Source organism: Dermatophagoides pteronyssinus, unplaced genomic scaffold (genome assembly GCF_027571235.1).
Source record: "Dermatophagoides pteronyssinus isolate colony J.1.1.1.1 unplaced genomic scaffold, Derpt_VIB-CSIC_2022.12 sq0001, whole genome shotgun sequence".
NCBI classification, from domain to species: domain Eukaryota; kingdom Metazoa; phylum Arthropoda; class Arachnida; order Sarcoptiformes; family Pyroglyphidae; genus Dermatophagoides; species Dermatophagoides pteronyssinus.
In genome coordinates, this window is record NW_027461525.1 from 4,480,021 (window position 1) to 4,492,657 (window position 12,637).

The window sequence follows — 12,637 nt, forward strand, 5'->3', positions numbered from 1 at the left end:
ATCATCATCATTATCATCATATATGATTAGTGTGTGAGCAGTAATGTTGTTATACATTGCACATTTTTCATATATATGTGAAAAAAAAGGTAGCAAAAATAATAAAAAAAAACTGGTAAAATTGGTCGTAGTCACAATTGATAAAATTAGGATTCTTTTCCTTTTCAAACATTTTCCATTCAAATTTTCATTAATTTTACGTTTAATAGTAGAGGTATAGAAATATACATGATATTCGTACATGATTATGACCATTACGTTATGTTTAAAAAAAAAATCGAAGTGGCCAGATTTTTTTTTACCCCCAAAAAATGATTTGAATGTGTTGAGAAAAAGAATAATTTTTGAATTGTATTGAAATATTTGCAAAAAAAAACTATAGAACTTCTGTTTCGGAAATCGATATGCAGAATATAAAATATTATTATTTTTTTATGGACAACTAAAGTGATATAGAATTCTACATGAATAGAATTGTTTGATAATATATTCCATTCTATTTAACAATGAAATAAAATTGATGAGCTTAGAATAGAGAATATGATTCAATTGTATTTGTCAATTGATCATTGCCAAATTATGATATCCATTGCATTTTTTTCAAAATTGATTGTGTCATGTTCAATTCAATATTGACAAAAAGCTGGTGGGATGGGCTAAGAATTAACATTATCTTGTATGTACGGTGCAAGTACACTTGAAATTCATGAAATTGTAACTTTGATTCAAGCATTGTGAAAGAAACTGAAGAATAGAAATATGCGACTAAACACGTGTAAAACATTTACTCGGACATTGAAATCTCAACTGTCAAGTGCTCATGAGGTTTTTGGCCGGTTCACAACCCAACAACGATTTTCGAATTCTGTATTAATCAACCAACAATTTAATGTAGCCATGTCAACCACCACCACCAACACCGATAACAATATGAAAATAATAAAAATAGGCACTCATAATGGAGCATTTCATTGTGATGAATCGTTAGCTTGTTTTATGATCAAGAAATTACCATCATTTGAGAATGGCACTATTATACGATCACGTGAAACAAATGAACTCAATTCATGTGATATTGTTGTCGATGTTGGCGGTATTTATGATCCTGATTCAAAACGTTTTGATCATCATCAAAAAACCTTTGTTAAAACTTTAAACGATTTTTTTCCCGAGAAAAATCCTAAAATCGGTAATATTAAATTAAGCTCAGCTGGTTTGATTTACGCCCATTATGGACATGAAATTTTGGCACGTATATTAGATTGGAACAAAGATGAACAACGAACCGATATTATTTTCGATATGGTTTATGAAAATTTTGTGAAAGAAGTTGATGCGATCGATAATGGTAATTAATCAAAGTAATCATTGTGAATTGTTTTAAATAATCTTTGTATTATAGGTATTAATATGTACGAATGTGAACCCGTCTATCATATCCATACTCATCTATCACAACGTGTAGCTAATCTAAAACCTCGTTGGAATGAAGAAGAAACTCACGAAATTCTTTATGAACGTTTCTTGAAAGCGGTTGATCTTACTGGACGAGAATTTGTTGAATGTGTTAATTATTACGGACATTCATGGTTTCCAGCTAGACAAATCGTAAAGGAAGCATTCGATAAACGATTTGAAAATGATCCTAGTGGTCGTATTATACTACTTAATGTTGGCCTACCATGGATACAGCATTTATTTCAAATTGAATCGGAAAATAATGCTGAAGGACAGATAGCATTTGCCATCTTTCCGGATCATGATGGTTGGCGTATACGTGCTGTACCAGTATCTGAATCCAGTTTTGAATTACGTAATCCACTCAAAGCCGAATGGAGAGGTTTACAAGCGGACGACGTATGTCGTTTGTCCAAAATAGATGGTTGTGTATTTGTCCATTCAACCGGATTTATTGGTGGTAATAAAACAATTGATGGAGCATTGCAAATGGCCCGTGAAAGTTTACAATGTAAAAAATTAAAAACTGATAATTAAAAATTTTTATTTATTAAAAAAAATTTCAAATTTGATGACTTTTCGGCCACATTTATTTTTATTAGAAATTTAGATGTAATGGTTGTGAATTTAGATTTTTTTTTTCAATTGTATCCGATGTATTTTGGTTGTGTTTTATTTATAAACCCAAATTCATAGATGATCAAACCAAAAATTAAATTTTAAGATGGTCACATTTAGCAAATTAATTCGAATAAAGGGTCGTTTGAATATAACGGTATTTTATGATTCAAATATAAATAGTTTATGTGGTGTTGTAAAATATATAGAGAATATAAATCCAAAATCACAACGGCTTCTCACAATCGTCGTTGGCTGTTGGATGGTTGTGGCTGAGAAAGAGATTTAAATTTTATGGGAGAATTAAGATGAATTATTTTTTGCAATCGTGTCTTCATCTCTATTTGCCACCTTTACGAAAAGCTTCAGCAATAGCTTCTTCGGATGCTTCTTCATAATCGCAAGCTTGAACATATTTATAAACACCGACAAGAGCTTTTTTCAATGCATCATAACTGCTTGAGTAAAGCATTTTCTGCTTTATTTTAGCACTTTCCGGACACCTAAAGATAAATTAAATTAATTCATTTTTCAATAATTTGTACAAGTAAAAAAATGAATATCATACCAGGTCATAAGTACCAAACGATCGACACTCATGTTACTTTTTTCTCCACCACCTTCGACCGGAATGTTGGCCGGAAAATCAAACACACAATAACGGCATTCATTTTTATAGTCTTGCAATTTTGCTACAAAATCACTGTAGGTAGCATCACGAGGACCCGTAGTTTCAACTTCAATAACCTAAATCCAAATTTGTTAAATAAGAATGATTATAATTCAGAAAATAATTATACATACACGTTCATCTTTGATGTGATAGATGATGTAACGATATTTTTTATCTTTTTTCACTTCTTCATAAAGTGTTTTTGCTTCCGTTGCGACAGTAACTCCGGATGCCTAAATGATAATTAAATAAAACAAAAATCAAAGACAGAATTAATATCAACACGTGCAATACCACAACAGATACAAAAACTGTATATGCGTAAATGTGACTGTCATTAGAAACATGCGCCTAAATTCAATTCATTAATGCAATCGAAATTTCATCATTGCCAAATGAATGGTATTCTTTACAATATCAAGGCACTCCTATTTGATGTGTTGAATATTTTGTTTTTGCCGCGTTGTTTGTTTTATCCACGATATTGGCCCGAATATATTATTTATACATACATATCCAAATTTAGAATAGCAAAACGAATCAATCCGAGTGGGATGGATTAAGGCGTATAAATAATTAGAGCAAAATTCTTGTTGCAAATGAAGCTAGAAATTCTTTTTTTATTTTAAGCCAAAACAAAAAACTGAACAAACTTTGCATTTCATGTATAATAATAATAATTATCCTGTCGGTATGTTTGTACGATTGTAAGATTTATTTTTTTTTTTGATGGTAACAATGGTGACATCATACAATCGTCATTGGATATTTTATTTAGGAAAAAGATATATCGAAGAAGATACATGAAAATTGATTTTTTAAAAATTCTTTGATAAATCTTAAAGAATGAAATTATCTATACCATTTTCGCAATGAATATTTTTCAAAAACAAAATTACTAATTTAAGCAATGATGCTGATAAAAAAAAACAATAAAATTAAAAAAAAACGGCCAAAAAAAATTATAAATGAATGACTGATATAATATAAATGAGGGCGTCGGCAATATTGGCCAAAACCATTGGGTGAGGAGAGGGGGGTGATAAAATACATAAGCTAATATAAAGTGCTATACTGAATCATTATTATATGTGTGATGATGGATGGATGAAGACGATGGCTGCTATGTTTGTATACGGCCAGTATATAAATTTAGCGTGTGTGTGTGTGTATTTGTCAATTAAATTCAAATTTCAAATCATGCTTTTTTTATTTGAAAAATATCGATCCAGAAACAAACAAACAAACAATAATAATCATTGACAGTTGTTAAAAACTTACCATTTTGATTTTTCTTTGTTTTATTCACAAAAATAAAAAAAATTCAAAGTAAAAAGGAATTCGAATATAGCTGAAAAAAACTTCTGAATGTAAGTAAAACGTATCGAACAAAAAAAAAAACGGGCTGGAAAAAATAACAAACAAAAATTTTCAAATTTGGCTTTTATCCGGAAAAACACACCGACACAAACAAACACACTAAGAATGATGATATAAAAAAAATCGAAAAGAATCTTTTCGACCAAAACGATGACAAAAATATAATAGCAATGAAATGAAGAAAGAAACAAAAAAAAAAAAATGAACGAAAATCCAATGAAAATTAATATCAACGACGATTGATGATTAGGCTTGTGCTAATAGAAAAAATGGAAATAAAGCAAGATTTTTTTTTGGATGTGTTATATATGTGCGGATTCTGATGAATGTAATAATTTTTTTTTTGTGCTACTGTTGCTGATGCTGTTTGGTTTTCATTCACATTCGAATCGGTTGAGTCACCAAATAGAAATCACAGTGTGGCCATAATAATGTGTATCCAGCTTTCATTATTATAAAAACGTCTAGCAATCGAAAATCATTTTCCAATTTCGAACAATGATGATGATGATGATGAAAAAAGAACATAATCAGAAGGGGCAGCACTGTAGCATACCGGCAAAACAAAAAAAAATTATAAAAAACAAAAAACAAAAAATAAAGAAATACTCAATGCGGGCGTAACCACCAAATCACACATGCGCATGAAAAATATGAATTGTCATCCATCCTTTTTTGTTTGTTGTTTTGATGTTGTTATTGATAATGATAAAAACGTTGGCCTCAACTGATATGACGTATAAGATTTTTTTTTTTTTTGAATAATAAATGTCAATCAATGAATCAATGTGATAACTAACTTGATATGTAATTTTTATTGATTAAAATGATCATTAATTTAAAAGGATATTTTTCATTTTTATGTACAAATATGGATAAATAATTTGATCATCATCATAATGATAATAATCTATTTGGACCACCCTCAAAATTTAGAATTACATTAAAAAAATATGTTCCAGATCTTTATCCAAATAATCAATCGTCTTATGTCATATATTTACAATGGTATCTCGATTGTTACACATCCATCTACAATATGAAATTTTGCTTTTGGATAAACAATGATTATTATTGCGGATTATTTTGAAACGGATTGCCATTGTTTAATGAGATATATTTCGTAATCTAAACATTTTTGGATTGCAACTCAAGTGGTGTTATTGTTTCTGGTCTGTTGATCGGAAAATTGATACAAGAAAAAAAACAATTATTACCATTTAAGGTAATAATTTTTTCTTTCATTCATTACAGTCATTCATTCATTCATAATGATTGTTTAAGATGGTAATAAAACCAGTAGCGGTAATTACACATTGCCTTTACATTCTTGATGTATGTGTAACATATGTTTGAAATTATAGCGCGGTTATTTTTTTCAAGTACACGAATAAATAATACTTGTTGAATGATGAAAAATATTAATTTTCAGATTTTTTTTTCTTAAATTTTATTTGGTTTGAAGAATTTGTTCGGATTCGATTCGATTTTTTTAAATGGAATCAATGACCTATTGTCGGGACTTGGATTTTTTTTTTTTTTTTTTGAATTTTTGTTCTTTTTGCTCATGTCATTTGAAGAAACTTGGGAGAAAACGCTGATCACATTCATCAATGACTTTCGTTATATTGAAGACAATATTCATTTGGTTTCGTCCATTATGAACACCAGAACGCACATTTATACGCCACACGTTATGACTATCGATACAGATTTATAGCATACACACATGTGATCTTCGAATTTTTTTGGTTAGATTTTCTTTCGAACTGTCCATTTGAATCATTTTCGATTCTGAATAAATCATCTTTTTGTTGTTAAATAAATTAATCATGGGTAATGTTTTTGCATCATCAATGCCTCCACCGCCTGTATCTCTTGGACAGGCCGGTATCATTCCTGATCCTAAACAAATATCAGAGACCAATAATCAGCCTATTATTAAGAATAATAATCCTGGATCAATGGAAGAACTTCATAGAAAATGCAAAGGTTAAATGTTTCATAGACTTTTTTCCATTTATTTCATTGACATATTTTTACAATCAACAAAATTAACAATTTTAGATGTCTTTCCAATGACATTCGATGGCAGCAAAGTTGTGGTCAACAAAATGTTGAGCAATCATTTTCAAATCAGTCATAATATTATTATGAGTTCGGGAAGTATGCAACCACCCGGTTATCGTTTCGGTGCTACCTATATTGGAACAAAACAACTTTCACCATCCGAAGCTTTTCCAATATTTTTCGGTGAAATCGATCCAAATGGCAATCTAAATTCTCGTATAATACATTTGATGGGTGAACGTGTACGGATGAATATTGCCGCACAATTTCAAAATTCGAAATGTGTTGCATCACAATTGATAACCGATTATCTTGCACCAGATTACACTGCTTCAATGGCATTGAGCAATATCGATCTTGTTAGAAATTCCGGTTTAACTGTGGTCAGCTATTTACAAAATGTAACCAATAAACTTTCAATGGGAGCTGAAATGGTCTGCCAATACAATTCGAATGTAGCTCATTCGATATTGTCTGTTGCTGGTCGTTATACATCGCCTGACAATTATATTGTCAGTGGTACAATCAATAATAACAGTGTTCAATTATGTTATTATCAGAAAAAGAATGAATATTTACAGGTAATATTTGACAATATCATTCATTATCGCTGATCATCATTTGCCATTATCAAACTAAAGGTTGGCGTCCAGGTGGAAACAAATTTAACTGAACCGGATAGTACAGCATCATTTGGTTATCAAATCGATTTGCCTAAATCAAATTTTGTTTTTCGAGGACTTGTTGATACGAATTGGAATGTTGGTTGCGTATTTGAGAAAAAACTACTGCCATTGCCATTTACATTGATGTTTAGCGGTACGATCAATCATCTCAAAGCACAAACCAGAGTTGGTCTCGGTCTTTACGTTGGATAATTATTATCTGTTAACAATTTATCATCGAAAAAAACCCCGAAATATTTACACAATTGTAACATTTCTATGTATTGATTATTAGAATTATTTTTTTTCTAAAGCAAATAATAAATCATCTAGAGAATTTATTTCGTAATTGATTTAAATCCATCACTTGTCCTATAGAGAATGTTTGCATTTCCATCGATATGAAACCATTAAGATTGTTTGATTCTGTTGATGTTTGTATGCAAGGATAATCAGGAGGTGGTTGAATGAATTGTCCATTCGAATCTTTCATTCGAGATCGATCCGATGAAAATGTTCGCAAATATTCTTCAGCCATTATGACTCGAAATTTACAATCATATTTACGATTTATATAATCATAGCGTCGAAGTACATTTTTTTGATAATCATCGAATGAACATGGAAATGGCAAAATAGTATCATAGTCGAAAACAATGGTGGAATCATCATCATCGTTATCCGTGTCATAGTAAATTAAAATTACATGATAATCCCATATTACGTGGTAATTATGATTAGGATTTCCAATTTTCTGAGCCCATAATAATACCTGTAAATAATAAATTGATTTAATCAATTCATGAAAATTTTTAACAATCGCACTTGTTCGATATCGTTTGATATGAAAACTACAAAACAATTCTTCAACAATCCGGGTTCTTTTTGTTGAATATGTTCACATAATTTCCAAATATTTTCTTCGCTAATGATTACAAAAAAAAAATTCCAATTAAAAAATAGAATTTATATTAAATTTTTTGTTTACCAATAAAAAGGTGTATAAATCAATTGTTCGCGATCTAAAGAATTGAAAAAATTCATTTTCACCGCTTCAAAAAGTTTACAAATATAATAAGAATCCTATTTCCACATCACAATGATAATAGAATCCAAAAAGTTTCTATTTTGTTTAGACGAATAAGAATTCTTAACTGTTATTTGTTTCGATTCTGTGCAATTCAAGATTATTATTATTTTTATTTTTATTATAACTGGTAAAGATCGACCCGATTTTGTTTTTAGTATATAAAAGAAAAAAAAACAATAAACCATGAATGTAGTAAAAAATGTTTCGCTAGTCCTATAGTTTGTTTGGAACCTAAACAATTTTCATTTTTAGACAATCAAACTTTAGCGATCAATAAGATTTTTTTTTGTCATTCTTGCTTTTTCTGTGTTGAATCTCATAATAAATCCTATCTTCCAAAATGAGTCAATTCTTTTGGTTTTTATTAGCAATTCTTTACTGTGGTTTGACGATATGTTTTGCCTTGAATCCATATCGTGTTCTTGAAGTACCTAAATCAGCAACGATAGCTGAAATTAAAAAATCTTACAAAAATTTGGCTAAAAAATAGTAAGTAATTTTACAAAGTTTTTAATAATTTAAAATGATTGTATTATTCACATAGCCATCCAGATAAAAATCAAAATAACGATGCACAAGAAAAATTCATAGAACTCAATAAAGCTTATGAGGTGAGTAAAAAATATTTTCATGAATCGCTGTATTAGTATTAGTTACACTTTTTTTCATTAATCAGATCCTCATGGATCCAGAAAGAAGACGTCTTTTTGATCGAACTGGACAAACAGAAGATTCACCTAATTTCAAACATAAATCCGACTATCGTGGCTTTAATCGTTTTGATTTTGATACATTCGACACTTTTTTCGATTCCAATGATGGCCGAAATTTTAGATTTACATTCAATAGTGGAAGTTATTTTCGCAAACATTCAATAACTCATCGAGCATATGAAAACACAATTTTACCGCAAAGTTACTCCACACCTTACATTCTAGTCTTTTATGGTGATCTATGTGTTCCGTGCATTCAAGTAGAACAAGTGCTTCGTAGATTGATGAATGAATTAGAGTCAGTTGGTGTTGGTTTCGGTACGGTTCATTCACAACATGAAATCGCTTTGACACGAAAGATTGGCGTTCGATCTTTACCTTATATCATATCGTTAATTGATGGTGATATAAGACCATTTAGAGAGCCAGAAATATCATTATCTACAATGATTGGTTTCATTAAAAGATCTTTGCCAAAAGATTTAGTCATCGAAATTAATGATGATAATTACTACGACTTTTTAAATGGATGGAAAGATAATAAAGTACGAGTATTATTCACTAATAATGATCGTTCAATTCGACTTCGTTATATTCTGGTCGCTTTCTATTTTCACGAACGAATCGCATTTGGCCATGTCAAGACGGATGATCAAAAAACCAAAGAAGTATTGAAACGTTATCATATTGACCCGAAAATGAATTCAATGCTCGTATTTAATGAAGATATTAATAGTCCGACTGCTAGTCTTTCAGTTTCAGAACTAAAAACGCAAATCATGAAGGATGTACTGGATTCACACAAATACTTATTTTTGCCTAGAGTCACTTCTCAAACTGTATTCGATCATTTATGTCCAGTAGCTAGTTTGCCATCACGTGCAAAACTTTGTGTAATGCTTGTTTCCAGCGAAAAAGAAGATAATGAACGAAAATTTCATGCCATGAGAGCATTCATGAAAGAAAGCGATTTCCCTAAAGATCGATTTCGTTTCATGTACATTCATCGAGAAAAACAAGCTGAACTAGTCAAATCATTGACAAATATTGGTTTAAGCAAAAAAGTCAATATTAATCGAGGAATCCATGTTGTCATATTATGGCGAAAAGAATCAAATCAAGTTTTCTATGAATGGTTAAACAATGAATGGGATTTTGTCGATTCGACTTATATAAATGAAACAAAACAAAAACTGAATCTTCTTATGACTCGATTATCACAGAATGCCGCCCAATTTACTTACAGTGTAAAAATCAATTCACTCACTGATGAATCGGCAAAAAGTCTATTTGCTAGAATAGTTAAAAGATTACTATTGGTAACTGAAAATTTAAGCGACAATATTTCCCGAACAGATCCTACACCGATTTTATCGGTCGTTTTTTCCATCATTTTTATCATATTTATCGGTTATGTCATGACATATTTCATGTATGTATTGAAATTTTATTTTTCTACTCCAAAACACAGTGTTTCATTGTATTCACTTCACAGGAAAGTCGAAGAAGAATCCATAAGAGAAAAATATAGAAAAATGGGCCGTCAAATGCCTGGATCATCCGCAAGACCAAGGTATTCTTACTAAAATAATTTTAAGATAATTTTTCGACTGTTTTTTATTCTTCAGGAATGATTGCAAATTAAATATACACGAATTGAGAGGAGAAACTTATAATGGCCTAATTCGTTTGTTAAAGCCCGGATGTCGTACTATCGTACTACTTTGTGATAGTTCTTCGAAATCTAAATTGTTACCTCAATTTTATAAAGCGGTACACCCATATCGGAAGTATGTACTTATCTGTTATGTGATTTTTTCTCCAATTTTTTAAAACTTTTATTTCTCAAGGAACAAAACTTTAATGTTTGCCTTTCTTTTGGTGGAAAAGAATATTGATTGGTATAAAAAACTTTTATTGCAAACACTTGGTGGTGAACGAGAATTGAATATTAATCCGAAAAATTGCATTGGAACAGTCCTTTCGATTAATGGTTTTAGAAAATATTTTTGCGTCTATCACGCAAAACATCCGGAAAATAATATTCCATTGGTAATAAATTTTATAGTTAATGATATTAGATCTTATCTTTTTAAATATTTTAATTTTTATTTCCATCTTCGATAGCGACGATTGGAAGAGGATGGAGAATTTCTTGGCCTAAATGAAACGAATGAAAATTCTAGTGAAGAATCCGATGTCGAATCCGGTATGTTGGTACGAAATCAAAACACTACTAATGGTAATAATGTATCGGATTTATCATCGATCGACAATAATGATGTTATTTTTGAAAATAATTTATTAAATGGCTTACCAAATTGGTTGGATAAATTATTTGATGGAAGTACCACAAGATATTATATCAATTTTTGGCCTGAACATATGAAATAAGAGGAACAATCATCTATTGTTGTATCATATTAACATCAATAACTTTAATCATTTAATCTTGTAAATATTATTATTATTATTATTATTATTATTATTATTTATTGCATTTACACCGTACTGTTTGTTTTATTGTATTGGTTGATTTTAGATTTGAATTTAAAATAAATTGAATAAAATAAAAACGCCTTGATAATTTTTTGCATTTAATTTGAAACATTGTTTTTCCCTCACAAATAGTTCGTGTCGAACGATGCATACAAACAACTTTAGTTGGTTGAAGAATGCAGCACATCATTCCATCATTTGTGCAACATTCAATCCAACCAACAACAAACCAAAAATGAAAAATTTACTAATCAAATTTATCCTTATTTTATATTGTTCAGTGGCCATATTGGCTATAAATAAATATTCCAAAGAAGCTAATAGTAATGGATATAGACCATCGGATAAACCTTTTCGAATGCAAAAATTAAATATTCTTTGGAATCAAGCTAATCAGGTAAATTTTGTTAAATAAAAATTTCAAATTTATCAATTTTTATTTTAATTTCTTAGAAACTTCAACCAAGAGAATTATCACAGTTAATGGAAGATCTAAAGCATCAGGATATATCGGAGATTGAATTGAAAAAAATTAAAGCAGAAAATCGAGATCCGGATGGAAAAACCGAAACTGAAGTTCGACGTCAATTGCGAATGATTTTGAACAAATATGATCTGGAAACCGAATCCATGTTCAAAAATGATACTACAACATCAACGGACGACAATAAACAACTATTTTCAGATAAAAAACTTGAAAATCTCTGGGAAAAAGTTCACAAATTGGATTTGAATGAACGAGAATTGGCAATTCTGAAAGAAGAATTAAAAAGCTTCGAAAACCAATTACATGATTATCGTCAATTAATCAATCAGTATCATGATAAACGAGAAAATCGATTATATCCTAATGATGATGATGTTCTTGATAATCACATCGATCCGGCGAATCCAATTTCCAGGGAATCTTTTGATAAAGAAATGAATGAAAAAATTCAACAAAAACATTCTGAACTCAAAGAGGAATACAAACGAATCAGCAATATGGTTTATGATAAAGATATCAAATTCAAAGGAGAATTTGATGAAATAAAAGCAGCTAGATTATGGCAATTAGCTCTTAAATCCGAATTCAATGCCGATGAGCTTGCAGAATTGAAAGAAAAATTGCTACATTTTCAAAATCGTATCAAAAAATTGAACTATTTTTCTGGCCAACTACAAGCGCACAATCTTAAAAAACAAAGCAATGATTTTGACGGAGAAGACGGAGAAGATTCTTCTAATCTACACAAGCATATCGAAAATCGAGTAAAAGAATTAGATGGTCATGTTAAAAAATTGCACCAACAATTGGAACAGCAAATTCTAAATAAACATTCCGAATTATAAACATGAACATGAACCAATTTCTTTTAAATGTATTAAATGTGTCTTTTAGTTTTTCCTCGGTATTAAAAAAAATTACCAATTACTGAATTATAAATATTTCCAACCAAAAATTTTTCGGCGCTATTTTTAATTTACCGGC

At 29.9% G+C, this 12,637-nt stretch overlaps 6 protein-coding genes across 7 annotated transcripts; 4 read left to right on the top strand and 2 right to left on the bottom strand.

Moving 5' to 3' along the window:
- The first annotated feature begins 583 nt into the window (after window positions 1–583).
- On the top strand, window positions 584–2,030 carry LOC113789233 (MYG1 protein C27H6.8). The gene is made up of 2 exons (XM_027338743.2): window positions 584–1,348; window positions 1,403–2,030. The coding sequence occupies exons 1-2, from the start codon at window positions 760–762 to the stop codon at window positions 1,993–1,995; spliced, it is 1,182 nt and encodes a 393-aa protein (XP_027194544.2). The 5' UTR covers window positions 584–759; the 3' UTR covers window positions 1,996–2,030.
- tsr (Cofilin/actin-depolymerizing factor homolog tsr) lies at window positions 1,978–4,490 on the bottom strand. Of its 2 annotated transcripts, none has more exons than XM_075821587.1 (4): window positions 4,031–4,490; window positions 2,881–2,982; window positions 2,645–2,823; window positions 1,978–2,579 (listed from the first exon to the last, which is right to left on the bottom strand). In XM_075821587.1, exons 1-4 carry the CDS (start codon window positions 4,031–4,033, stop codon window positions 2,417–2,419), a joined length of 447 nt encoding a protein of 148 aa, XP_075677702.1. In that variant the 5' UTR covers window positions 4,034–4,490; the 3' UTR covers window positions 1,978–2,416. The 2 variants fall into 2 exon arrangements, with proteins under 2 accessions (XP_075677702.1, XP_075677705.1); XM_075821590.1 differs by lacking the exon at window positions 4,031–4,490 and adding an exon at window positions 3,612–3,633.
- Window positions 4,491–5,961: 1,471 nt separating this feature from the next.
- LOC113789236 (mitochondrial import receptor subunit TOM40 homolog 1-like) lies at window positions 5,962–7,205 on the top strand. The gene is made up of 3 exons (XM_027338746.2): window positions 5,962–6,121; window positions 6,197–6,780; window positions 6,841–7,205. The coding sequence occupies exons 1-3, from the start codon at window positions 5,962–5,964 to the stop codon at window positions 7,075–7,077; spliced, it is 981 nt and encodes a 326-aa protein (XP_027194547.1). The 3' UTR covers window positions 7,078–7,205.
- tun (N-terminal glutamine amidase tungus) lies at window positions 7,186–8,033 on the bottom strand. The gene is made up of 3 exons (XM_075821581.1): window positions 7,853–8,033; window positions 7,690–7,789; window positions 7,186–7,636 (listed from the first exon to the last, which is right to left on the bottom strand). The coding sequence occupies exons 1-3, from the start codon at window positions 7,906–7,908 to the stop codon at window positions 7,190–7,192; spliced, it is 603 nt and encodes a 200-aa protein (XP_075677696.1). The 5' UTR covers window positions 7,909–8,033; the 3' UTR covers window positions 7,186–7,189.
- A 109-nt stretch (window positions 8,034–8,142) lies between these two features.
- On the top strand, window positions 8,143–11,254 carry l(3)80Fg (dnaJ homolog subfamily C member 16 l(3)80Fg). The gene is made up of 7 exons (XM_027338742.2): window positions 8,143–8,443; window positions 8,499–8,565; window positions 8,631–10,099; window positions 10,163–10,240; window positions 10,296–10,457; window positions 10,518–10,719; window positions 10,795–11,254. The coding sequence occupies exons 1-7, from the start codon at window positions 8,295–8,297 to the stop codon at window positions 11,059–11,061; spliced, it is 2,394 nt and encodes a 797-aa protein (XP_027194543.2). The 5' UTR covers window positions 8,143–8,294; the 3' UTR covers window positions 11,062–11,254.
- A 30-nt stretch (window positions 11,255–11,284) lies between these two features.
- Window positions 11,285–12,499, top strand: LOC113789235 (alpha-2-macroglobulin receptor-associated protein). Its single transcript, XM_027338745.2, has 2 exons — window positions 11,285–11,563; window positions 11,620–12,499. Exons 1-2 carry the CDS (start codon window positions 11,312–11,314, stop codon window positions 12,496–12,498), a joined length of 1,131 nt encoding a protein of 376 aa, XP_027194546.2. The 5' UTR covers window positions 11,285–11,311; the 3' UTR covers window position 12,499.
- Window positions 12,500–12,637: the final 138 nt, after the last annotated feature.

Coding starts and splice junctions, on each gene's coding strand:
- LOC113789233 (XM_027338743.2), top strand. CDS start 760: ATGCGACTAAACACGTGTAAAACATTTACTCGGACATTGAAATCTCAA. Junction 1,349..1,402: donor AGTTGATGCGATCGATAATG/GTAATTAATCAA, acceptor TTTGTATTATAG/GTATTAATATGTACGAATGT.
- tsr (XM_075821587.1), bottom strand. Junction 2,824..2,880: donor ATCACATCAAAGATGAACGT/GTATGTATAATT, acceptor ATTTGGATTTAG/GTTATTGAAGTTGAAACTAC. Junction 2,580..2,644: donor CGTTTGGTACTTATGACCTG/GTATGATATTCA, acceptor ATTTATCTTTAG/GTGTCCGGAAAGTGCTAAAA.
- LOC113789236 (XM_027338746.2), top strand. CDS start 5,962: ATGGGTAATGTTTTTGCATCATCAATGCCTCCACCGCCTGTATCTCTT. Junction 6,122..6,196: donor ACTTCATAGAAAATGCAAAG/GTTAAATGTTTC, acceptor TAACAATTTTAG/ATGTCTTTCCAATGACATTC. Junction 6,781..6,840: donor AAAAGAATGAATATTTACAG/GTAATATTTGAC, acceptor ATCAAACTAAAG/GTTGGCGTCCAGGTGGAAAC.
- tun (XM_075821581.1), bottom strand. CDS start 7,908: ATGAATTTTTTCAATTCTTTAGATCGCGAACAATTGATTTATACACCT. Junction 7,790..7,852: donor ATTTATACACCTTTTTATTG/GTAAACAAAAAA, acceptor TGTAATCATTAG/CGAAGAAAATATTTGGAAAT. Junction 7,637..7,689: donor TATCAAACGATATCGAACAA/GTGCGATTGTTA, acceptor TATTATTTACAG/GTATTATTATGGGCTCAGAA.
- LOC113789235 (XM_027338745.2), top strand. CDS start 11,312: ATGCATACAAACAACTTTAGTTGGTTGAAGAATGCAGCACATCATTCC. Junction 11,564..11,619: donor TTTGGAATCAAGCTAATCAG/GTAAATTTTGTT, acceptor TTAATTTCTTAG/AAACTTCAACCAAGAGAATT.